Source organism: the organism of the source record quoted next, unplaced genomic scaffold (genome assembly GCF_019419815.1).
Source record: "Pyrus x bretschneideri cultivar Hongxiangsu unplaced genomic scaffold, Pyrus_bretschneideri_v1 Contig49, whole genome shotgun sequence".
Taxonomy (NCBI): Eukaryota; Viridiplantae; Streptophyta; class Magnoliopsida; order Rosales; family Rosaceae; genus Pyrus; species Pyrus x bretschneideri.
This window is the reverse complement of record NW_025999786.1, coordinates 456,596-483,040: the sequence shown is the minus strand read 5'-3', so window position 1 is coordinate 483,040 and position 26,445 is coordinate 456,596. Positions and strand designations below refer to the sequence as shown.

Sequence of the window (26,445 nt, the reverse complement as noted above, 5' to 3'; positions counted from 1 at the left end):
TGTTTTCCTTACCTACTAGGATTTGAATTTTACTTCTCATTAGGATTCCTATGTAAACCTATGTCCTATGCTATATAAATATGACCTTAGGTTTAGTTCAATAGTGTGTGCCGTCACCATTAGTTTAGAGAATATTCTCTAATTTGGTTTTGTAGTGGAGGTCACCATGTAGATTTGGGAGTCTTAGGAGTCAAATTGTGAGTTTGTGAGTTAAAGTGTAATTCGAGAGACTTCTCCATTTGTTTCGGTTCGCTGCTAGTTTGGTTTTTTTCTGTTAGTGTAACTTTATAGAATTTGGGTTTGTGTATTTTCAAACACTCTTTTGTAATCTCCTTTTGTTTAATGAAATTTTCTTATCGTACTTTGCCACTAGACATAGATTTTTACGCCGAACCACATAAATCTCGTTTTACTTTATCTTTCGCCTATGAATCTGACGTTTGGATTCTATCTGTAAGTGATTCACCCGAGCTTTAGAAATGGAGACATATTTGTCTTGTAAATTTGACTAAACTTCACAGGCTGTCTTACACCCTATTACATGCTTAATAGCATCATTATACCACAAAGCCATATCGGTGGATTCCCCTTTAGTGAATGCAAAAATGACTTCATTTATAACCCCACTTGTAGAAGTAACAACATACTTTGGTGGACTGGATTGACAGAAGCTCCATTAGAGTGATCAAACAATTTATATCTCATCGTGAGGTTTAGCCCACTCCTGTGTAGATAATATTATTCGTTAGAAAAAGAAAAAAAAACTTGAATTGGAGAAAAAAAATAACCAAAAATTCTCCAAACAAACAAAAATTCACAATAGAAGACAGAAAAATTCAAGATTTCAGATAACTTGAAATCTCGAGAATTTGACGGAAAAGAAGCCGGTTCAAGTAGGTTCGGTTCATGATTTCTATTCCAATTCAAAACCAAATCGGATGGAGTATATAGAGCTTCTGTTCGATTGGCGATTGTATGGGTGAAATGGGCCGAACCAAACTATGCTCCTCATTTAAAATTGTGTTTGAATAATCCTGAAATTGTAAAAAAATTTAAAATCTCTTAAAATCCTAAGTAAAATGTCGTTCGATCCCAAAGTGAAACTAATCCGCCTCCCCTCGTAGTACCTCAGACTTCTGACTTTCAACTTTCCCGTAAAGAAAGGACTAAACAGCTCAAAAACTCAAAGGGCTCCAGGGACACGATAATCAAATCAAACTCTCTCTCTAGTCCCTCTCTCCAAGAAATTTCCAAAACCCTAGGGCGTCACCCTCCTGTTCCTCCCTGCACGATCCAATCCAACCATGGCCGACGAACCCTCAGTGGCACCCCCCCAATCCGGTTCGTCTCCTTCACCCTCAGCTTCCCCCCTCGGCAACTCTGTGATCCCAATAGTGAACAAGCTCCAAGACATCTTCGCGCAGCTCGGTTCCCAATCCACCATTGAGCTTCCTCAGGTGGCCGTCGTTGGGAGCCAAAGTAGCGGCAAGTCCAGCGTTCTCGAGGCCCTCGTCGGCCGTGACTTCTTGCCGCGTGGTTCTGAAATTTGCACGCGCCGCCCGCTCGTACTCCAGCTCTTGCAGACCAAGCGCAATGCTGACGGCACTGACGAGGAATATGGGGAGTTCCTGCACGTGCCTGGGAAGCGCTTCTACGACTTCTCCGAGATTCGGAGGGAAATTCAGGTGCTTTCTTTTAGATCACTTGTCTGGGTATTGCTGTTTAGCTCCTAGGAAGTAGAGCATGTTATGCAGTATGATTTGAATTTGAATATTGTAAGAAATACACTTTTTCCGTACAACAATTTTAGCTTGTAAATGTGAACCCCATAATATTTATTGGGCTGCAAAGTTAGTGCAATTCTCTGAACATAATCGGTTTAGCATATCTTCCCAGTCACTAGTTTAAGCGATTACTTTTCAGCAGTTCAGTTTTAAAATGCCACCATAGAAATGGAATTTTTTACTTAAATGTAGCTCCTTAAATTGAAAGTTTTACCAGAAAGTTTGCTTCTTTTTCTGACTTTAACCCTTACTTTCATTCTGCCACCAAAATTTTATTCCAATAATTCCTACTTTTTTGAGTTTTGACATTAAGGTGCTGAGAAACTAAAATTGCTTTATAAGATTCTGCTTAGCTTTTGAACTCTCTTCATTTACTTCTACATACCCAAGTGTGGCCATAATATAATGAGTTATGCTTTCATTTATATTATTTAGTTTTCAATATGTATTCTTATAGAAATTCAAGTGAAATATGTAACTGTTGATGTGCATTTGTGAATTGAAGTATTAAGTTATGTACACACCCACACACACATATATATTTACACTTGGTCTTCTGGTGCTAAATAAATTTCTATTGGCATAGGCCGAGACAGAGAGAGAGGCAGGGGGGAATAAAGGTGTCACAGACAAGCAGATACGCTTGAAAATATTTTCACCAAATGTTCTTGATATCACTCTAGTAGATCTACCTGGTATAACGAAGGTTCCTGTTGGTGACCAACCCTCTGATATCGAGGCAAGAATTAGGACGATGATCATGTCATACATCAAAATTCCAACTTGTTTAATTCTTGCTGTTACAGCAGCAAATTCTGACTTAGCAAACTCAGATGCTCTTCAGATTGCAGGAAATGCCGATCCTGATGGTAATTTCTGCTCTTCTGCATTCGGTATTCCTGGTTAAATTGTATCTAACTAGTGCGTGCAATTTCCTATTGATAGGTCTACGAACCATAGGAGTAATCACAAAGGTGTGATTTTTATTTTTAACCTAGATTTCTTTTACAGGTTTAATTCATCGACACAATTGCAAAATGTTTATTTTGTGCTGACATGGTTTTGGCTCATGTTTTAATGACTTCAGTTGGACATAATGGATAGAGGTACTGATGCCCGTAATCTGTTGCTTGGAAAAGTGATTCCCCTGAGACTTGGTTATGTAGGTGTTGTGAATCGTAGTCAGGAGGTACTTTATCTTAAACTTCAAAGAAGTTTGTTTATTTTCTGCTGTATGTGAGATGGTGGTAAGCTTAAATGATAGTTTAGTGCTGTGGAACAAAAATATAGAAATCTTTGTTAAAGATTCACAATTTTTTTTGCTACTCCTCCCTTTTTGTTCCTTTGATCCTGTCAAAGTCATACCTAACAGTTATTTTAATTTGGTGTTGGCTTTCTTGTGTATATGCAAATATGGATTATCAAATTAGGAAACTAATTTGAAAGGTTTCTGATAAGGGTGTCCTTGGAACAGGATATTATGATGAACCGAAGTATTAAGGATGCTCTTGTGGCTGAGGAGAAATTTTTCCGCAGCCGCCCAGTATGCTTACTCTTCCTTGGATTTATTTTTATCTGTTGGCATGGATTTAAAATCTCTTCTAAATAGAAATTTTCATATGATGATGTAGGTATATAATGGTCTAGCTGATCGCTGTGGCGTCCCTCAGTTGGCAAAGAAGTTGAACCAGGTCTAACATTTTTTGAACTCTTACAAACTTGTCTCATGTTTGCAACTGTTATACTACTGCATGTATACACAGGTTTCTCTCATCTCACTGGCCCTGATACTGTTCATTTGACAGACAGACTGTTGAGAATATCGCGTTTAAGAATGGGAAAAATAGAAAAAACTCTGGAAATCGAAAAAAAATAACCAAGATAAATAACACCAACAATTTACGTGGTTCGGCAATATGTGCTTGTGTCCAAGGGACAGCAACAACAATCTTTTGCTATATCAATAATGAGTACAACCAATAATCTTGCCAAATCTCTAGAACTAGGAATTGACGAAAAATCTGAAAGAACAAGAACAAGAAATACACTATCTCTTTTCTTTTCTCTCACACACACTTTACAATATTCTCTCACTCTAATCCCTTGAGTGGTATACAATTTATTGTTTTGCTCCCTTCAATTCAAAACTAGTACAATATCCACATAATAAAGGTCTTCTTCAATAAGGATTATTAATCCTAATTGGAATCTAGTTATAAATACTACTCCAATTGAGAAACTAACTCCAATTGGGTAAACAACTCCAACTGGGAAAACAACTCCAATTGGGAAAACAATTTAACCTCTAAGACTATAATTCCTTGTAGACTTGGGACAACTTATCATGGGCTGGAAAAACCTAATAATCTCCCCCTCCAGACCATGAGGAAGGTATACCAAAAAAAAAAAGAAATAGGATTGCTCCTCTTGACCAAACTCCCATTGCTCGAACTTTTCATGACTAGACTCCCCATGATCGAATTACTCATAACCAGGCTCCCCTTGATCGAACTACTTATGAACCAAGACCCTCTTGATCAGACTTCTCTTGACCAGGCTCCCTCTGATCGCGATACCCATGACCAGACTCCATGTGATCAAACATCTCATCTTCATTGGCAAAGGCAATTATAGACTTCTTTGCCAAAAAACATCTCTTATCTTCATCTTGGTCCAATCAACATCAGACATACTTGCTGGCTTGCTCGTAACACCTTCAGTAAAGAATGTCCTCCTCTTGATTTCCATGTAACCCAATTAAAACGGGTTGCACCCTCCATTCTAAACGGATATCAGCCAAACCTGGCTCTGATACCACTTGTTGAGAATAACCGTTTAAGAATGGGAAAAATAGAACAATCTCTGGAAATTGAAAACAAGTAACCAAGATAAATAACACCAACAATTTGCATGGTTTGGCAATATGTGCCTACGTCCACAGGACAGCAACAACAATCTTTCACTATATCAATAATGAGTACAACCAATAATCTTGCCAAATCTTGCCAAATCTTTCACTATCTCGTTTCTTTTCTCTCGCACACACTTTACAATATTCTCCCACTCTAATCCCTTGAGTGTTAAACAGTTTATTGTTTTGCTTCCTTCAATTCAAAACTAGTACAATAGCCACATAATAAATGTCTTCTTCAATAGATTATTAATCCTAATTGGAATCTAGTTATAAATCCTACTCCAGAAACTAACTCCAATTGGGAAAACCAATTTAACCTCTTAAGACTATAATTCCTTATAGACTTAGGACAACTTATCATGGGCTGGAAAAACCTAACACAGACACACATATCCATTCAATCTGCTTAGACTATTGTGATTGTCTGGCGTTTTCTTTGTAATTTGGGCTGTTCTGTGTGAAGGTTGCTATATTAATGCAGATGGCTTATGGACTTAACCTTAGTAATTTATTTACAGATTCTGGTGCAACATATTAAGGCTGTACTTCCGGGGCTCAAATCACGCATAAGCTCCACACTAGTTACTGTTGCCAAGGAGCACGCCAGTTACGGGGAAATCACAGAATCAAAGGTGCGCTTATTATTAGTTAAAACTAGAGCGATCAATATGGATTATAGTATTGTACGATTAAATTTTATGTTGTAATATCTTGAGGTTATGGGATTTCTAACCCCAATACATGACTTGTTAGTAACTTATAATCTCTGTCATGCAATCTTCTGTGCTATATATACATGTAATAATATCATAATAGGCAGTTATAACTGTGATGTAACTTCCACGACTGTTGCCATGCCACAAGAGTTGTAAACTTGACTATTTTGACACTTGAATTCTATGCAAAGATTACCCACTTTAATTTCTGGTGGTCTTTGTCGTGGCTGATTTTTTATGCATATATAACTACATGTCTTAATTTTTGTTGCCAATAGGCTGGTCAGGGAGCTCTACTTCTTAACATTCTTTCAAAGTACTCTGAAGGTAAATATGGTTTTACCTGCTATGTGTCCTTTTGGCTTTCCTGATAAATGCAATAGATCATGTCGTTTAATTCGTATCTTTTACCTTTGTATGCATCTGTATTGTGTAGCATGTGAAACTGATGTACAGTATCTGAAATTTCTTGTTGAAAACAGCATTTTCTACAATGGTCGAGGGGAAAAATGAAGAAATGTCAACAACTGAGCTTTCTGGTGGAGCGCGAATTCACTATATTTTTCAAAATATCTTTGTGAAGAGTTTGGAGGTTTGAACTTTGTGATACATATCTAGCTGAGATCTTTATGCCTGAATCTCTGTGATATTCTTTAATTAGTGGAGCAGCATACAAATAGCAATTACGCTTTAAAGTTGCATATTACTTATAATACAATTGTATTGCTCTATCCTAAGCATGATTTATTTCCTTCATCACCAGTAAGATGACAGCATACTGTATTGTAGTTTTAATTCTATCACTTTTAAGAAATCTGTTCTATGTTTCAATTTGAATGCCAGTATAGGTTATTGGTCCATTTGGACAGTTGAGAGCACAATAGATTGCAATATAAAAATTATACTATCTTTCTCTTCACCAATTAAATGGAGTAATTTTCTTGTTTGTTATTGTGAGAATGATAACTTTTAAAATCTTTAAAAGCGTAAGCAGATTTTCTCAATGTGGACACTGGTGTGACTTTTCAATGTTACATGGATATATATGGGTGCTTAAAATTCAAATTAATGCAAGTGTGCTTGTTTTATTTTTTTATTTTCATTTTTAGCTGTTTAAGTCTTTCTACATGGATAAAGGGTAACTTAACTGTTAAATTGTTGCAATTTAAGTTTCTTTATGATGAAAAAAAATATGACCCTTGTCCCTTTTCACAAATTTGGAAGTATATTTGTGTGTTCATTTTTATAGAGTTTAAAATGTCGGATCTGGTTATAGAGAAGTATGGTATGATGAGGTTTAAAAGCTAAATGACTGTTATTCAGTCTTTACCTCTTCCTAAGTTGTTTTGGGGTTGGAATAGCGGTCACCTTTATAAGCTTTGCCATCATTAAATGATATGAATTGATTTCATTTGTAGGAGGTGGATCCATGTGAGGATCTTACAGATGATGACATTCGAACTGCCATTCAAAATGCCACTGGTCCTAGATCTGCATTATTTGTACCAGAAGTAGGTCTTATTACTTTCTCACTTTCTGCTTTCTTTTGTTAAATTGCATACTTATGATTTAGAGGCAGACTTTTTTTTTTTTAAATTTTATTTTTTTATATTAACATGTTCTTTCTTTCTTTAAGTCTTTTCTTTGATTTATGTGTCCTTTCTCTGTTGATCAAGTGAGTCATTTTTACTTCATGCATATAGGTTCCTTTTGAAAATCTTGTCCGGAGGCAAATAGCTCGCTTGTTAGATCCAAGCCTTCAGTGCGCTAGGTTCATATATGACGAGTTGATGAAGGTAGAAAAAGTGTAACTTGGATTTTTATTTGTTTTCGTGGTTATACACATTCCTAATTCAGTTTCCAAATAATATTGTTTTCTGTTCAGATTAGCCATCGCTGCCTAGTAAGTGAATTGCAGCGATTCCCTATTCTAAGAAAGCGGATGGATGAAGTCATAGGGAACTTCCTGCGGGAAGGCCTTGAACCCTCTGAGACAATGATTGGGCATATTATTGAGATGGAGGTATAGTGGTTAAGATACTTTGCATTATAGTGGTGGTGCATTATTTGAATTGTTGTTTGAAAACCTTCAAATGAGGTATTGATCGACGTTGTTTCAATTTTTTTTAGTAACCTCTCCATGAATTGAAAACTGCTGGTCACGGTTTTGTTGGGTAAACCAGCCTTCTGAAATAGTTTCTTGGGCATATAGAACTATTGGGAAAAGTGAAGTTTAGGGAATCATTATGGGCTTCACTTTATTAAATTGGGGAGCTGCTGTAGGATAGCTGTTGGAGTTGTACTACATTGTAAGAGGGTGTTTTGGTTTTCTTTGAGAGTAGCTTTTCAAGTTCTGCTACTATGTTTTGTATGGAGTTTAACTCTTTGGTAAAATTTATTTTCTCATAAAAGAATTATAATGAGCATGTTGGGTCCCAATAAGGATCCTTTGCTTTTTAATACATATTTGAACATTAGCAACTTTAGAACCTGTCAGAGCATCTGTAATTGTTTCTTCCGTCTCGTGTATTTTGCGAGTATATTTGGGTCTTATTGTAATTCAATTTGCAGATGGACTACATCAATACTTCACATGCAAATTTTGTTGGTGGGAGTAAGGCTGTGGATGTTGCATTGCAACAGGTGAAATCATCTCGGATACCACTGCCTCTTTCAAGGCAAAAGGTATATGCTTTAGATGTATAATTTTTTTTCATTGGAGTCAGTCGGTCTAATTTTTGTGTTTTTTAATTATGTCTTTTATTTCTGTTTTGTGAATTAGGATGGTGTAGATTCTGATAAGGCACCAACATCTGAAAGAAGTTTGAAATCTAGATCAATTCTTGCCCGACCGGTAAATGGATTCGTGCCTGAACAGGTATGGGAAAGTCGCCCCTCATTTGAGGTTCATTATTGCAAAGCACTATTTCTATAGTTATCACAGTTGCGTGTGTAGAAACTAGAAAAAAAATGCTAAATTTACTATCATTAATCACTATCAATGTTTTCAATGGTGAGCTGAATCCTAAAGCTTTCCTCGATTGGTTAGCTGCCATGGACTACTATTTCGAATATTATGAGATGTCTGAATCGGAAAGTTAAGTTAGCCAAGTATAAGTTGGTGGGTCAAGCTAACTTATTCGGGACTAATGTTGAACGATAAGTAGAAAGAGCAGGGCAAGAAGAAAGATTGATTAAATGAAAAATATGTTTGTTTATCTTATCAACAACACTTATTGGATTGGTGGCAAGTTCTTCGACAAAAAAGTGTGCCAGTTGCTGAATGCTAAATTTGAAGAATTGATGTGGCGATGTGTGTAAGAGAGGATCAACTAGTGCTGCTTTCTCAGAATCGATTCCTCATGAAGTGAATTTTTTAAAGAGGGCTTGTCAAGTTGTTTAGAGTGCGTAATTTGAAGTAATGGTTTTAAGACTGACTTTCGTAGTTACAATGATCATGGAAGAACACCTGATCTAGTTTCTAAGGATCCCAATACATCAGGTTCTATGAAGATTCAGATTCAATGAAGATTCAGAAGGGAAAGGGAGCACAATCTGATACACAAGAAGGTGGAGTTCAAAGGTTTAATTAATGTAAAGGTTATGGACATTTTGCTATCCTTTGTCCCACAAAGGAGCAACCTAAAAATGTGTTGGCAGCAAGTATTCAAAAGGCATTTGATGGAGGAAGAAGTTTACGCTTTATTATTGTAAGGGTTAAAAAGCGAAAGAAGGCAATCCAATTCCTTTTAGGACTGGATTAAAACTTTTGGAGCAAGATTTTATTATTAGTTCCCTAGTTCTATGGCCAACTTGATCCTCTTCCCCAGGGATCCCAGATGAGGGAACCCTAGGAGAGCTGTTGACTCCAACTACCATCCATGTACGATCCATACTAGATTTGACCAACTGCCCATCTTACCTCCTCTACGTTCTTGACAGCCCATCTTTGTCTCAGTAGTCTTTCAGTGGCATGTTTCGGTCCTCTTTCCCATTACTTAGAAAAAGTGAGCCACCAGTTTAGGTACAAGATACTATCATTACCGCTTGGACAATTAGACATCCAACCCGTAATCGTAACGACCCAATTGCAAGAGCGGAGCTCTACCACTGTTTCTAGAAGGATTTGGTTAATCTCCTATTCTATTTTGGATTAGGATTTCTTTCATATAATAATTTTACCTTTCTGCGTTCTTTAGGTTTTAGGGCTCTATAAAACCCCACTTTGTTACTCATAGAGCACAAATGAGTTTATGAATAAAAATTTGAGTTAAATTTCCTGCAATAGGAGACTAGGAGTTTATTTGGCGCAACAGAAAGGTTGCTCCTTTGTGACTGAAAGGCTACAAGTTCGAGTCGTGGAAACAGACCCTTTGCAAAGCAAGGGTAAGGCTGTGTAGAATACTTTCCCACACCCTTGCAAAACAGGGAGCCTTGTTGGCTTGGGGTCGCCCCTTTTTTAGGAGTTTATTTGGAGCAATTCCACATTCCAATTCTTGGTATGAGGCCAAGAACAGGTGAGAGGCCCTGGAGTGATTCCAGTTATCCTTTTATTTTCATTTCTTTTCAGTTATGTGTTTTCGCTTCCGCTAAGCCATCAAATTTCAGCTGCCCAACTCTATACATCATTTAGTATGTGGCTACCATTTTATTTTTTTTTTATTTTTTATTTTTTATTTTTTTTTTTCCCCACAAATCAACAAAATATAACAAACACAAAGTCCAGTAAATAGAGAGAGTCGATATACTATTTATTATGATACTAATACTAATAGAATTATTTTAAAAAGACTTATTATAGAAGTATCTCATGAAATTGTCCCAAGTTGTAATCAACAACATAGTGGGACCGTCATAAAATGTAGGGGGTTATTTTTACAATATCTTATATTTACAAATCTATATTTTATATTTTTTTCATTATTATAAAGCAGGTTCTAAAAGGCTATTGTATTGATACATAGAAGCTTCCATGACATAACAAGAACCAAATGCCTTGCCTTTTGCCTTCACCTTTGAAAAACTGGTCAATCTCAGCTTGTCTAATTGTATTTATGATTTTGTATGGATGACTGACAGGGTGCACGACCTGTGGCAGACAATGAAAAAGTTGCATCATCTGGGAATATATTAGGTAACACAATTTCATTTTTAATATTTTTGGTGATGTATGGTGACATGTTGACCCTAAAGGATGAATTCAACAATATGTATAATATGTATGTTGTCTTCTTGGTGGGTTGATAAGGCCTTGTGCATGTGCTTTTGTGTGTATCAATGCGTGATTTCATGTTGGAATTCACATGAAATGATGGAATTCAATGTGTTTTCCTTTGTCATCTTTTGCAATTAATTAGGAGGTTCAACTGGTTCAAGTTGGGGGATTTCTTCAATTTTTGGTGGGAATGATAACCGCACACCAGCTAAAGAAAGCTTAATAAACAAGCCATATAATGAACCTATTAACAACATTGAACAAGCAGTCTCAATGATCCATTTAAGCGAGGTATTTTGTCATTTTCAATATTGACTTTGCCTGTGGGCTTTATCTTGTAATTCTATTTTAAATATCAGACAGTATTTTATATTTCTGTGTTTTCCTAACTTGTTTACCCTTCTTTCAGCCCCCAACTATATTGAGGCCCACAGAGAGCCACTCAGAGCAGGAGACAATTGAAATTGCAGTCACAAAACTCCTATTAAGATCTTACTATGACATTGTTAGGAAGAATATACAGGATTCTGTACCAAAAGCAATAATGCACTTCCTGGTAATATCGACTTTCATGGATGTGTGCAGCTATTTACTTTTCATTTTGCGTCTTTGTGTTAGACAAGTACTTATGAGGTACAAGTGGTAGAATTGATTTACATTTAACGTGGGATGTTAAATTTATACAATGGTGAAACTTAAAACTATTTTCTTGCAACCCTTCAAATCTAAATGCTTCCTTTATTATACTCACATTTGGAGCCTTGTGTATATATGTATGTATTTGTTTTCCTGTCTGCCTTGCATGTATTCTTGTACTATTTTATTCTATGAAAGTATATGAAGTTAGTGCTTTTTTAAGCCATATAAATATATGTATTATCTTCCCAAGATTGATTTGCATGATTAAACTCATTATCAGTTGTGTGATCTAAATTGAGTTCTGAGCATTTCATAGTAACTATTTTTGTCATCAATATGTCCTTAGGTGAATCATACAAAGCGTGAGCTGCACAACGTCTTCATTAAGAAGCTTTACCGGTAACAGAAAAAGCATCTGCCAATTTTACATTTGCCGTATATATCTTATGCCATTTACTAGTTTCCTGAATTGACTGTTGATTGATCGATGGTTTGGTTTTTACGGTCACAAACAGTGAGAACCTGTTTGAAGAGATGCTGCAGGAGCCAGATGAAGTAGCAATGAAAAGAAAGCGAACCCGGGAAACCCTCCGAGTTCTGCAACAGGCTTTCCGGGTATGTTTTTTCTTTGCTTATAAACAACTCCACCTGGAACTCCATGGAAGTAGAGGCTCTGCTTTATCTGTGCACATTCCATACATTGGTATGTGCAGATAATCCCAATTAAATGTGGACGACAAATTGAATCAATCTGGGAAAAGCAGTATGGGATTTTAGGAAATTTGATTCATGTCAGCAAATAATTTCATATTTTGGCATAGGACAGTTCATTTTCTAATATAGGTTTAACGAAAATAAATTTCCTCGTCAACTATGAGGCCAATAAAAACAATTTTCCTCTCTAAGATCAATACAACTTGTTAAATTTCTCCTCATCAACCCCTCCTTAAAAACACAATGTTGATTAAGATAATTTGTGACCTCAAACAAGGTATCCCTTTAATTACTACGTCTGCTTTGTAACAAGTATCAGTCACAGAGTATATTTTAAATTCAAAAGTAAATATTTATGAAATGTGGCACAGCATATCCGCAATCTGTGCTACTTTACTGAATCGGAAGGGTGTGTTTGGTAGATGGCTGAGCATTTTGGCTCTTGTTCTACTTGGAGGTTAATATGTTTCATTTCTGGTAGTTATTTTTTAGATTATATCTTTTTGGTGAACTACTTGTTGATAGTGAACTCTTTTGTGTCATTAATTAAACGATGATTCTTTTCAGCATGGAAAAAGAATTTACTGCTTTTAGATCATACAGCGGGAAGTGCTCAGTTTAGTACTTGGTGCTCACTGTTTTTCTTTTGTTTGTAGACGTTGGATGAACTGCCTTTGGAAGCTGACACAGTTGAAAAAGGTTATTCTTTGGGTGCTGATCCAACAGGGTTGCCAAAGATCCATGGCTTGCCAACATCATCACTGTATAATACAAGTAGTTCACATGATTCCTACTCTCTTCACCTAAGAATACAAAGTCTAGAAAGTCGTCTCACTCAGGGGAGCTTCACTCGCCATTTTATTCTAATGCGGATTCAAATGGAAGTGGACGCATGTACATGCCTAGTCTATATCCAACTGTTGATCCATAAGCAGGTTCGTGTAGCAATGCAAGTCTTTCGTATTGTCGAAGCATTATATTCATTTGATTGCTCTTCCGATTCTGTTGGTGATTGGAAGTTCACCTTCAGTAGGCAGACTGTCGGGGAGTTGGTATTTTGTTCCAACTGATGAGTTGTGCAAATCAGGGGGTATCAGGCATTGCTGTTTCCTCTGCATATTTATCTACCCTTTTTATTTATTTATATATAATAGTATAGAAGGCAGACGATTGTTGATGATTGTATTATTTTTTTTCTTAACTAGGACCCAAGAGTAACAGGGTCCTGTCTCGCTTACCTATTTTTGACAGAGATGGTTCTCTCAACTCCTCACTCTCAGATACGTATGTACATATTTTTTCGTTTTTGTTTGAATTAATGTGGGCCGCGACAACTATTTGTGTTGTTTTGTTTGTCTTTTTTTAACAACGGTAAGTTAGTGATGGTCGATGCCAAATTGTTGCGTAATTGTATATTAACTCGAATCAAATCGGACATTGAGTGGCTTGCAAAGCTGCAGCAGTGGGATGGGATTGAACGTCTGGAATTAAAACCCGCTTATAGAAGTCGTTTGTCAGCTACAAGAGTATTTTGTATAGTTCAAGTTGGATACAAAACAAATACGATAAATATTATGACCTCTCTATCTCCCCTTTATCTCAGTCTAGTCTCTCTCACGCGGACCTTGCAGTTCTACAGCCCTCACTATCTCCTTCTTGTAATTCTCTCCAATTGACCTGTGACACCCCCATCGGAAGCCGAGAACTGCCATTCGCACCTCCCCCGGCTCTGTCACCGTCATCCTCTCAGCTTCGGCTGAGAGGTCATTTTGATGATTCATTGATTTTTTCTTTTTTCTTTTTTTCTCCAAGTGAAATTAATGAAGCGTGAAAAAAACAGAAAGTGGTGCATGAAGGAGACAAACAAGTGAGAACTGTGAAGTTGCAGGTTATCCTCTCAAAGTTTGAAGAACTAAGGGATGAATGAAACTGAGTATTTTTCAGAGTCCCTCGAAAGGTTAGAAGAAGTCAGTTTTGGCATGGTGGTGGGAAAACTGAAAGCCTTTGAGATGGAACTTGAGATTGAAGAAGGATACTCGAAAAGGAGCAAGAAACAGTGCTCCGAAAGGCACAAAAGATCAGTCTGCAACAACCAAAGTTGACTGAAGATCTTCAGGAAGACTTGACACTGTTTATTAAAAATTTCGGGAGGATTATCAAGGACAAGGGGAGAGATTGCAGAAGAAATGACAGCACTTCAAAAGATCCATGAGGCCGGACTGAAGGAAGAAGATTCAATGAGAAGAAGCAATTCAAATTTTCAACAAACCGAGAAAATTCTTGTACAAATGAAGATAGAAAATGCTTTACCTGTGGTCGCATTGGACATCTAACGGTTGCTTGTGCAAATAATAGAAGATGGTCAGCTAGAAAGGAAAAGGTCATGAAAAAACTTGGGAAGAAAGTGACAGTGAAGAATCTCACTACTCTCACTGCTCAACAGATGATGAAGAAGGGACTGTTGATCTAGTTGCCGCTGTAGAAGAATTATTCAGTGATATAGAATCAAACAGAGAGTTTGTCGATGCTACTTTAGAGGATTTCTCGGGTGATGATGAAGTGTTCCCTAAAAATCACACAGTGGCTCCCTACTCCAAGCTGTGCATCAAATATGATAGGTTCGTTCACTTGGCTTGTACCACAAAGAAATAATACATTGAGCTGGATAGAAGGGACAAGGAGTTGCAGGCTGAGAATGACACTCTCAGAAATGCAAGGAAAGAGCAGGATGAAAAAAGTGCTCTACTTGAAATAAAAAATCATTGATCATGTTTTGCTGAGTGACAAGCTATCTACTCAGGTAGAATCACTTGAGGAAAGTTGCATCTCTATTTGTGAAAGCAAAGAGAAACTGTTGGGAGATTTGCAAGAGGCAGAAAAATAAAATTGTTCAAACTCACTATTGGTGCTGAAAAAGTTGACAAAATGCTGAAATTGGGTAAACCATGTTGTCATAAAAGTGAACTTGATTTTGCTGGTGAGTGCTCAACTGATGCACTAGCAGGAACAAGGTTTGTGAAGAGTTCTCAGTCTATCTCACTTGGAACCACTTCTTCAACTGAAAGAAAGTTTGTTCCTATTTGTCGTCAATGTGAGGAACTAGGCCACGTCAGACCTATTTGCAGAAAAATACCGTTGGCGATATGCCCTGAAACTCAATCTTTAGAAAATAAAATATTCCAGAATAATGCCCTGAAACTCAATCGTTGGAAAAGATCTTCCAGAATAATGCCAAAATGATTAGTCAAAACTAATACAAAAAAAGGGAAAGATCACTAGGTTAAAGCAAGGCAACACAAGCATTAAAAAAAATTACTAATCAGAACTAAATCCCCTTCAAGATGCACAGGCCTAATGGTTGATGTATCAAATTAAATCATTGTTAAACAAGTGGAAGGGGAGAGAGAGAGAGAGAGAGAGAGAGAGAGAGAGAGAGAGAGAGAGAGATGTATTCCATTTTGAGCCAATGTAATGGCCTCTCCAACATGTTCCTATGCTCCTTAGAACCTTGTCTTGTCCTCGTTGAATCTTCATGGAACATCCATGTAGCTTTCTCCATTGAATCTTCTTGGATCCCCCTCCATAGCTTTTCCGTAAGTTGCCAAAAGAGGCAACCTCCAAATTCAGCATACCTCTAGTGATTTGAGGTGGATGTGCTTAGAAGAGAGATGGAGACTAGTAATCTCTTCTCTAAGGGCCGGCCCTTGATGTTAGAGAGGAAGAGTTGCCCTCCTCTCTTGTTCTAGAAATGAACCACCAAAAACCATAATGAGAAATGAGCTAATTGTTGCCTTATATAGAGAGATGATTCAAGTCAATGACACTCTCTCCCACATCCTATAGGTCCGATCACACATAGAGGAATGGGCCTTTGGTCCTTTTGCCATCTTAATCATCTCATCTCCTTAAATGAAGCCCAATGGACCTGGTATCGCACATTCCCCATCCCTTATTAAACTCTACCAGGCTTAAGACTGAGGGTTTGATCCAGCCTCTCAGGTCATGAACTAAAAACCCGCATCCTTGATCAGAGTCATGTCCTCGATAGGAGTGTCCAAGGGAAGCTGCGATGCCACCTTTTGGAGAAGACTGGTAGCTTGTAATAAGAAAATACATACTAATATTTATAATATTTATAAATGAAAGAAAAGTAACATTTATATAAACTTACATGGAGCTGCTGAGCCATTTCATCCTCGGGCAAAGCATAAACTTCCTTCAACATGTCGATCTCTGCAAACATAGAACCATCTTGAAAAGAAAAAAAGGTTAAAGAATGTTAAAAAAGTTCGTTAGAAATAACATACTTTTACTTCTCATCGCTTCTCCAACATATAGGAGAAGGCCTTGAACCGGAGTGGTAGAGAAGTTTCTTTTTCGACCTACTTTTCATGTTTGCCTTAGATCTCTTATGTTAAAAACAAAATGTACATATTAGCGCGTATATTAAAAAAAACATAAAATATTATTATACTTACCAAAAACTTCGAGAGCTGAAAATGCCTGTATAGCCACTCCCATTCCTCTGGACGCTCCACCAATTTCTTAGGATAGCCTTCTTCGAGAGTGGTCTTCACATCTTAAAAAGACTCAAAATGTTTGTAGAGGTCGCTCTTCCACTCAGAGTATCACTTAATGAAGAGCTCTTGTAGGTAGGTGGTATGCTCTACATCGAGGTTTTCAACATTATAGGTCAAATGAAAATATAAAAAATATTAAAATAGTATGAAATTATTAATAATACTACAGTTTATTCAACAAAAAAAAAAAATTACTATTAAAAGTTGACAATACTAATCGACAACTCATGCAACATCCCTTCTTCTTATCCTCCGGCATTGCTCTCAAGGCTTCCCACTTCAAAGGGCAATGGGTCCATACTACGGTCCCAACATCGTGGGCCAATCCACTGTGCAGCTAAGACGTAGATGAAGCATGGTGTCAGGGATCCTAAGCACGGTATCAGGGATCTAAAATTTTACCAAATTTAAATATTTCCTGCAAATTTCACAAATTTTCATAAATCGCCTACAATTTCACGCATAATTTTCATATTTTATACACATTTCACAAATTTTCATAAATTCCCTACAATTTCAAATATTTCTAAAATTTTACCAAATTTAAACATTTCCTACAAATTTCATAAATTTTCATAAATGTCCTACAAACTTCACAAATTTAATCAATTTCCTAGTACGTCGTCCCCCCACCCCACCACCACCGTGCCACCTCACTACATCATCCCCCACCCCACCACCACTATACCCACCCCATCACTACAATGTCTAACTCAATACGTAATTTAGAAAGCTGACCCGACAAAGACATAAAACTTGTTTGGATGTGCTTTTAAAATGATTGAAGCGCTTTTAGTGAAAATGCTTTTAGAACCAATCTTTAGGAAATATGTAAGTAAATCTTGGAAAATCACTTAAATTGCTTCATGGAAGAAGCACATAACTAGTGTTTCTTGCATAAAGCACTTTAAGTGCTTTTGGAACCAAAAAACATTTTTTCTAAAAGCACACCAAAATAAAAAAAAAAAAAAAAAATCAATTCTCTAGTTTTGAACATTAATTAAGTTCAAACAGTTAAAAAAAAAATTTCATTGAACTTGATTATCAAGTTAATTTAGCGTGTGCTTTTACTCTCAATTTGGGGCCTTGTAAAACTCAAGAAATCAGAGTTAAAAACGACCACTAGATCGTGATTTTTTGTTTATAACCTACAAATGATCAGCTCGTTACCTAATCTCCGAACGTTTGTTGGCGTAAGATGTCTCAAAGTATATGCAAACATGTTTGACGGTTGGATCGTACAACTAGTTTCGTATAATGCGTGTCTCGTCAAAAGAATGGATTTCAAAACAATTAGGGGTTATTCTATACTTCCATTAAGTAGAATGTAGGCTTTTGTTGTATCCACTAGTTTAAACATTTTAAATGGATGATTGGATCTGTTCATCGTATTATTGGGTGGATGATTATATTTGTAAAAAATCAACAAAATCGGTGTCAAAATGACAATTAAATCGTGATTTTTCGTTTTTGACTATCAAATGATGTCATCCCGGTTACCTAATCTCTAAACATATTTTTTTGGATGATTCTTAGTGTAGGATATCTCGAAGTATATGCAAACATGTTTGTTGGTTGGATCGTAAAAACTAGTTTCATAGAATGCATGTCTCGTCAAAAGAATAGACTCCAAAACACTTAGAGTTTATTCTATACTTCCATTAAGTAGAATGTAGTTTTTGTTGTATCCACTAGTTTAAATATTTTAAATTGGTGATTGAGTTTATTCATCGTATTCTTCAAGGGTTGAAGATTGTCCTTGAAAAAATCAACAAAATGGGACTTAAGACGACCCTTAAATCATAATTTTTTGTTTCAAACTGTTGAGTGATTTTGTCCAGTTACCTAATCTCCGAACATTTTTTTGGGATGATTATTGGTGTAGATGATCTCGAAGTATATGCAAACATGTTTGATGGTTAGATCGTGGAAACTAGTTTTGTAGAAGGCATGTCCCATCAAAAGAATGGATTCCAAAGCACTTAGAGTTTATTCTATACTTCCATTAAGTAGAATGTAAGCTTTAGTTTTATCCACTAGTTTAAATATTTTGAATTAATGGTCAGATTCGTTCATTGTATTCTACTAGAGTTGAGGATTCTATTTGCAAAAAATCAACGAAATCAGAGTTAAAACGACCATTAAATTGTGATTTTTCGTTTCTAACCGTCAAACAATTTCTTCTTGTTACCTAATCTCCGAATGTTTTTTTTTTTGGGAAATTCTTGGCGTAGGAGATCTTGAAGTATATGCAAACATGTTTATATCCCTTCCAACTACTAGTTCTAATATTACCATTATAAATCTTATGGATGTGCACCGCACACCCCCACAATTGGCTACCGCGCTCCTTCCTCTTCTGGCACCTACTTCTTGGATTTTTACCACAAATACTACTCTCTAGTCCACTATAATTGAAGCAAATAGTATGGGCAGTTTGATGCTGTTGGAAAAGGTTGATCGCCCTAAACCCTAAATTGTAATTAAGCTTAAAACCTAATTAAGCCTATGTGCAACGCAGGGAAACAGTGAGATGACAAAACTGTTCGTTGGTTAAAGTTGACCTAGCGACAATCCATTTTGTCGTTGCACAAACCTTCAGGTAATTACACGCCATTTTATTTCTCTTGGCATTGAGAACTTGCTTAACAAATGTAGCCTTACCCTAAGAACTTGTTCGTCTCGTAAAAGGTTTAATTAAACCTCAAATGTTAACCAACTTTGCTCTACTAACTAAAAAATCCGTCGAGTAAAGAGCCTTTACCTGACGAAATCTTCTCTGTCGGGCAATATTTTGTAGAGCAAGCCTTATTTTCTGATAGTGGTAGAATATTTTCTTTTATACATAACTATTAATTTACCCTTACTCCACTTGATATGAAACACTTCAAGTATTGAAACCTTCTGAAAAAAATATCTCTTTCTTGCCATCTGATACACATACATATTCAATAGTTTCTCTCTGCAGCCTTTATACTTAATATACTTTTTATTATTTAAATTATTCAGAAAAGGAAGTGCATACCGACATACCATAGTGGTACGAGATTAATAATCAGTAAACTAATTAAAAGATAAGGTATTGAAACTATATATATTGTTTCTGTTTTGGTTACCCATTTTCTTTGTTTTGGTCGAGAACTGAGGTGGACGTATATAATACATAGGTGAGGTGACAGTTACAACTTCCATCTAATTAGCTGACTATTTGTAGCAAAGTAGAGGAGACAGAGGAAATGTCCTTTTTACGGTCGAGGGTGTCTGGGTGCCCAATCCTCGTATGACTGCCTATTTGGGAAACCTTACTAATTTCTTTCCTATTATTCTTTGTCATCCACTCCCCTCTGCATCAACTAATTGGAACTTGGTCATTACATAGTACTATCGATCTGGGCATATTGTATAATAATATAGCCACTTGCTCACCCACTTTTCAAAACCCTCATTGGTCAGCTAGCTAGCTGGTAGCTACAATCGATCCGAATCCAACTTGGTTGGCGAGCTTCATATATTTGGAGGTAGCAAAAGATGCATGGGCAAAATAACACTCAAGTGTTCTAGTCAAAGTACTGAACCTGAAACTGGGTTTGTGATTTGAGTAGTTAAATAGTATTCAGACATTTCTCTCCACAGGTTTTATTAGGTTTAATTATTGTCAAAGGGAAATTCGAATATAATTATGACTAGTCCATTATGAGTTTCATCATATTCTCTAACTTCTTTGTGTAGATAAATATTAAATGGATTAAAAATAGTATTTATATTAGCATACAAATCCCTAAACCTAAATGACAAATATCGTACTTAATACTAAATAAATACATGTATTATAATTTGGTTAAAGTGATTTTGTGGTAACATTATCTAGGCATTTAAGATGCCAGATGGTATATTTAACTGTCACACACAATAGTTTGTTTTTATTGAGAAGCACTGGAATAATTCGATTCCCACTTCATTTATTTTTTTGAGTATGATGTTATTTTACTTGTTTGAAGAACCTTCAAACATCATTCTGAATTTTTTTTTCGATATTGTAATTCTTATGTAAGTAACAATCGAATCTCTTCATGCTTTCCCTCAAATATAATTCCACAAATTTAGAAGGTAAGCTTTGAGAGAAGACAAACTTTTAATCATTTATTAAGACTCCCACTTGGAGTACCTAATCTACCTTATCTAAGCTCAAGTTTCCTTTTCAACCGTAAATTATATATATATATATATATATATAGTTAATTATTCCTAAAAGTCAATGGCATTGAATTATTATTCGCCAACCCTTTCAAAATTTAATAATGGGGTTTTTTTAACTTTAACCTTCAAGAAGAATAAAATTTAAAATAAATCTGTTGTTAGATTATATATTGATTGTGACATCCCACATCGTACAGGAGAGTGATCCTTATATGTATATTCTCATCCCTACGTAACACGATGCTTTTGGGAGCTCACTGGCTTTGTGTTCCGTAGGAACTCCGAAGTTAAGCGAGAAAGGGGTTAGAGCAATCCCATGATGGGTGACCCACTAGGAAGTTGCTCGTGAGTTCCCACATCGCCCAGGGGAGTGATCCTTATATGTATATTTCCATCCCTACCTAACACGAGGCCTTTTGGGAGCTCACTGGCTTTGGGTTCCATCGGAACTCCGAAGTTAAGCGAGTAGCACGCGAGAGCATTCCTAGGATGGGTGACCCATCGAGAAGTTGCTCATGAGTTCCCACATTGCCCAGGGGAGTGATCGTTATATGTATATTCCCATCCCTACCTAACACGAAGCCTTTTGGGAGCTCACTGGCTTCGGGTTCCATCAGAACTCCGAAGTTAAGCGAGTAGCGCGCGAGAGCATTTTCAAGATGGGTGACATATCGGGAAGTTCTCATGTGAGTTCCCAGAAACAAAACTGTGAGGGCGTGGTCGGAGCCCAAAGCGGACAATATCGTACTACAGTGGTGGAGCGGGCCCGGGAAGTGGTCCCCCTCGGGTCGGGATGTGACAATTTGGTATCTGAGCCTAACCCTGGCCGTGGTGTGCTGACGAGGACGTCGGGCCCTTAAGGGGGGTGGATTGTGACATCCCACATCGCCCAGGGGAATGATCCTCATATGTATATTCCCATCCCTACCTAATACGAGGCCTTTTGGAAGCTCACTGGCTTCGGGTTCCATCGGAACTCCAAAGTTAAGCAAGTAGCGTGCGAGAGCATTTTCAGGATGGGTGATCCATCGGGAAGTTCTCATGTGAGTTCCCAAAAACAAAACCGTGAGGGCGTGGTCGGAGCCCAAAGCGGACAATATCGTGCTATAGTGGCGGAGCGGGCTCGGGAAGTGGTCCCCCCAGGTCGGGATGTGACATTGATTATAGTCCCTTGATGTGTCCTTAATTCAAAATAATTAATGTGCATTTTATTTAATGTCTCCCATTAAATATTTAAATTTATTAACATACAAATTTTAATTTATTTTTTGACCCAAAAAAACAAGTTTTTTTATTTACTTTATTAATTTTATTTAACATTCTTCAAACTTGAAAGACTTAGTTAATGTATCTAAATGTATATATCGAAATGTATTTGTGGAGTAAAAAATAATCAACAAAAATATGGAGGTGACACGTGGATTTTTGGGTTAAAAAGACAAGATTACCTTCGAGGCACATCAAAACTCCTACGCACGAGTAGCAGGCAATCACCACTCAATCAAGATCAAAAGTGATCAAAATAGGTATTTATTCAAAACATATTTCATCCATCCTCATCAAATCCTCTCCACAAGGTAACTCCCAAATTATTTCTTTCAAATTATATTAGTTAGCTAATTAATTGATTTATTACTCAATTAATTTATTAATTAGCTAATTGATGGTAATTAACATAAAAAAATACCTTATATGGCCGGTCCCCATTCTCCTAATAGGGCCGGCCATCCCTTATAAATACCACTTCATTTTCTCCAAAAACCTAAGTTGAATTCCAAGCTTCTTGCAAAATTCTCTAAACACTTTTCTCTCAAAATTCTAACTTTGGCATCAGAGGTTCTTCGACCAAAGCCCCCCATTCATCGTGGGTGCATAAGGCTCTTGGCCTTGACCTAAGGTGTTAATTGTTTTTGCAGGTGCATTTTCATCCAAGAACAAGAAAGAAGAAATTTGCATCCACAAATTGGTGCGTTCATTGAAAGTCGTGATCAAACGCTCGTAGAAGACTCTCGCATTCAAGGTTTTTCGCTTTCTTGTTTATTTGTAGATTTTTCGTATGTTCTAATTCTTGGAATTTTTATTTCTAAAAATTCTTCGATAAAATGTAAAAGAAAAGTACAACGGCAAGAGATTCGGAAACCTCGACGAATGGAAATTCCAACGTTCAAGGATTATGGCCATGGCGATCTATAAGGCTCAACACAATAATGAGTGAAGTGGCACCACCCCTACAGGGCACCACTATGGTAACCACCACAGTGGCCACCATGGCGTTACCCTTGGCAAGGCCCACAGCACCACAACCATGGCCTAAGGCACCATAACCACGGCCTAAGCAGTGCCATTCAAGCCCAACACAAGCCCTAGCTTCGCACCCATGTGCGCCACACGCCGAGTAGCTAACTTCTGTGATTTAGCTTGCTCTCATGGCTTAGCCTGCTCCCGTGGCCTTCTAAGCAGCCCAAATCGGTCTAAGATTGGTTCAACCGTCTAGGCTTCAGCCTACGATCAACAGGGGTCATTTTCATCATATCTCTCTGGGGATTTGACATTTCCTAACTCAAATCTTGTGCCTAGAGTCTACCATACTTCCACTATTCAAGGAGACGCATTCCTTCCAAGCTATTCGAATCCGAATGGCGAACAACACTTGTCTCGACAAGTCATAGAGCTGACAAGAGCCCTTGCATAACAAACGACCTTGGTGAATCAGCTCTTGCAGCGCACCGAGATCCAACATGCCCCAGACGAGGTGTCCCGAAGTAAGGAAAAGGCAGATGAGGAACCTTTCCAGCAGCGTCCCGATAAACAGCCACTCGACTAGCCATGAATCGAGGGTTCAGGCAGTTGCCCTCGAGATAGCGTACACTTCCGTCTTAACTCATTGAGGAGCATGCACTTTTGACTAGGCCTGCGGAAGAGCATACACTCACGGCTAGGGCCACACTTCGATAATCAACATGAGTAGTCTTCCAAGCAAAGCGTTCATGCATGGCTAGGCCCGTAAGGAACATCATCCATCCACATCACATCGGAGTAGGCAGCACGACGAATGAAGAGAAGCAGTCACTCAATCCGACTTAAGTTTAACCGGCATCTTACGAAGAACTCCCTTGCTTGCTAAGAACGGATCACATACACCATTGCAGCGGCATAGACGAGCCCAACATGTAGAAGAGCAGCCTAGACTAGCAGGTTAAGACCGGGGGTAGACAAGAGCTCCGCTACCCCTAACAAAGGCAAATTTAGGAAGAGGTAAAGAGGCTCTTAAAAGAGCGATTGCATGATTTCCAATACAACAAAGTGGCCAATGAAGCACTATGACAGGACATGACTGACATAAGTAGGTCACCCTTCACAGATGAGATCGAGCAGGCAGAGCCTCTACGCAAGTTTAGCATGCCATATTTCACATATTTCAAAGGAGATGGAGATCCAGATAGGTACTTGAAGCATTACCAAAGCACAATGGTCCTTTACCGTAACAAAGATGCTTTTATGTGTAAGATATTAGACACCACTTTGCAAGGCGAGGCGCAAGATTGGTTTCACACCCTACCGCCACGATTCATTGGGAGTTTTGACGATCTTTCTTTGGTTTTTACCAAAGAATACTCATCTTACCGCTCAATCAAAAAAAAGTCCGACCACTTGTTCAATGTGAAGAAGAACCCAAATGAGTCATTCCAAGACTACGTGAAAAGGTTTAAAGTAGAAAAGGCAAAGATAGTTAAATGCGACGACTCGATAGCAAGTGCAACCTTCGAAAAAGGACTCCTAGCAGACCACCTACTGTTCAGAAAGTTGATCATGAAAGAAGATCTAACTTAGGTAGACTCTTTTGCTCTGGCAGAGAAGCATGTACTTTGGGATAAGGCTTGACGAGAAGACAAAGGTGCCCGAACAGTCTCGAAAAGAGTCGGCGGTGGCTCAAAAGAAGGAAGATGGAAAACAGTTTAGCAAAAGCAGGTAGGAGGCCAAGCGTAAGGACCGACCCACGACTAAGGAAGGCTCGACAACCAGGAAGTACTCTAAGTTCTCAATCCTGATCTACCAAATCCTTCGCGATATCAAGAACGAGCCATGGTTCAAGTTGCTAAAACAATCAAAATGAGATACTTCCAAGCTAGATCACACCAAGTATTGCACATTCCATTGAGGACACAGTCATACAACCGACGACTGCTACACTTGGAAGAACTACCTAAAGAAGCTCATGAAAGGAGGCAAGGTCGACAGATACTTGGACAAACTAGCTGCGCAGCCTAAAAGGAACGCAAATGATAACGAAGAGCCGCCAGCCAAGACGATTAGGATTAATGTCATCTTTGTCGAATCCGAGCACTTAGAGGCCATCAACAATTCCAAAAAGAAGAAGATCCAGCAGGCTCTACTAGTCTCATAGGTCTAAGCAGTCGACACCCAACCTAGACCCATTGTTGGCTTCATTGAGCAGGATAAAGAAAGCGTCAACTTCCCACATGACGACGCACTAGTAGTATCTGTCCAACTAGCCTATACTATAGTTGACAGAATGATGATTCATAATGGAAGTGCAGTCAACCTACTTTAGCTCTTAGTAATTCAAAAATGGGCCTGAAAAACACAATCATACACCGAGCAGAGGTGCTCACCGGATTCAATAGGCACACCTCGACTGCCATAGGCCACATCACACTTGACATGAAAACATCGTCGACTGTCTCAAAGTAGACGTTCACGATCGTAAGTGACCCATCTCCCTACAATAGGATTCTTAGGAGACCTTGGTTGATTAAGTTGGATGTCGTCACTTCTGTCAAGTATCAAAAAATCTGATTCCGTATCTCGGGATGAGGAGTCGAAGAAATCAAGGCTGACTAGGCCGCATGTCGATGATGCACTGTGCAAGTATTAAAAGAATTAAAGAAGAAGATTTTTACCCCCGTAGAGGCTACTAAGGTCCAAAAGGACGAAAAAGCTACCAATAGCAATTACAACAAACAGATCAAGAAAATGATGCCCAAGCAGACGAGATAAGATGAAAACCCGAAGAGGACGCCGAAAACATCAATCTTGATCCCTAGCAGCTGGAAAAGATGGCTAGAATCGGCTCACGTCTAAGCCTAGCTGAGAAAGAATAACTCACGGCTTTCCTTAGAGAAAATCATGATATCTTTGCATGGTCACCTTTCGACATGCTCGGCATCGATTCTGAGGTAGCTTGCCATCAGCTACACATTGACCTGTTGCCAAACCGGTGATCCAAAAAATGAGACATTTCACACCCGAGCGAGTGGCGATCATCAAAGCAGAAATTGACAAGCTATTGGAGGCCGGATTCATAGAATAAATAACACATTTAGTATGGCTTGCCAACGTCATGTTAGTCATGAAAAAAGAGAATAGCAAATGGAGGGTTTGCGTAGGCTACACCGACCTCTACAAAGCATGCCCAAAATATCCTTATCTGCTTCCCCGAATTGATCTATTGCTGGATTCAACATCTGGGAACCAGCTGCTTAGCTTCTTGGACATATACTCCAGCTATAACCAAATAGCCATGTACGAGCCCAACAAGGAGAAAACCGCGTTCGCGATTATGTAAAGCACATGTTGTTACAAGGTCATGTCCTTTGACCTCAAGAACACAGGAGCCATTAACCAAAGGTTAGTAAACATGATGTTTAAGAAGCAAATTGGAGTA

General features: G+C 37.9%; 2 protein-coding genes across 2 annotated transcripts; both read left to right on the top strand.

The window, feature by feature from the left end:
• Positions 1–1,098: 1,098 nt before the first annotated feature.
• On the top strand, positions 1,099–13,159 carry LOC103935731 (dynamin-related protein 3A). Its single transcript, XM_009345536.3, is given in 21 exon segments — positions 1,099–1,685; positions 2,371–2,653; positions 2,730–2,758; positions 2,872–2,973; positions 3,259–3,327; positions 3,416–3,475; positions 5,217–5,330; positions 5,693–5,741; positions 5,897–6,006; positions 6,833–6,925; positions 7,118–7,210; positions 7,300–7,437; positions 7,986–8,099; positions 8,197–8,292; positions 10,494–10,548; positions 10,772–10,920; positions 11,039–11,185; positions 11,615–11,667; positions 11,784–11,883; positions 12,639–12,777; positions 12,780–13,159. Coding segments are annotated over 21 exon segments (2,508 nt in total). The 5' UTR covers positions 1,099–1,304; the 3' UTR covers positions 12,914–13,159.
• Positions 13,160–24,089: 10,930 nt separating this feature from the next.
• On the top strand, positions 24,090–24,590 carry LOC125470145. The gene has a single exon (XM_048568689.1). It carries the CDS (start codon positions 24,090–24,092, stop codon positions 24,588–24,590), a length of 501 nt encoding a protein of 166 aa, XP_048424646.1.
• The last annotated feature ends 1,855 nt before the right edge of the window (positions 24,591–26,445 follow it).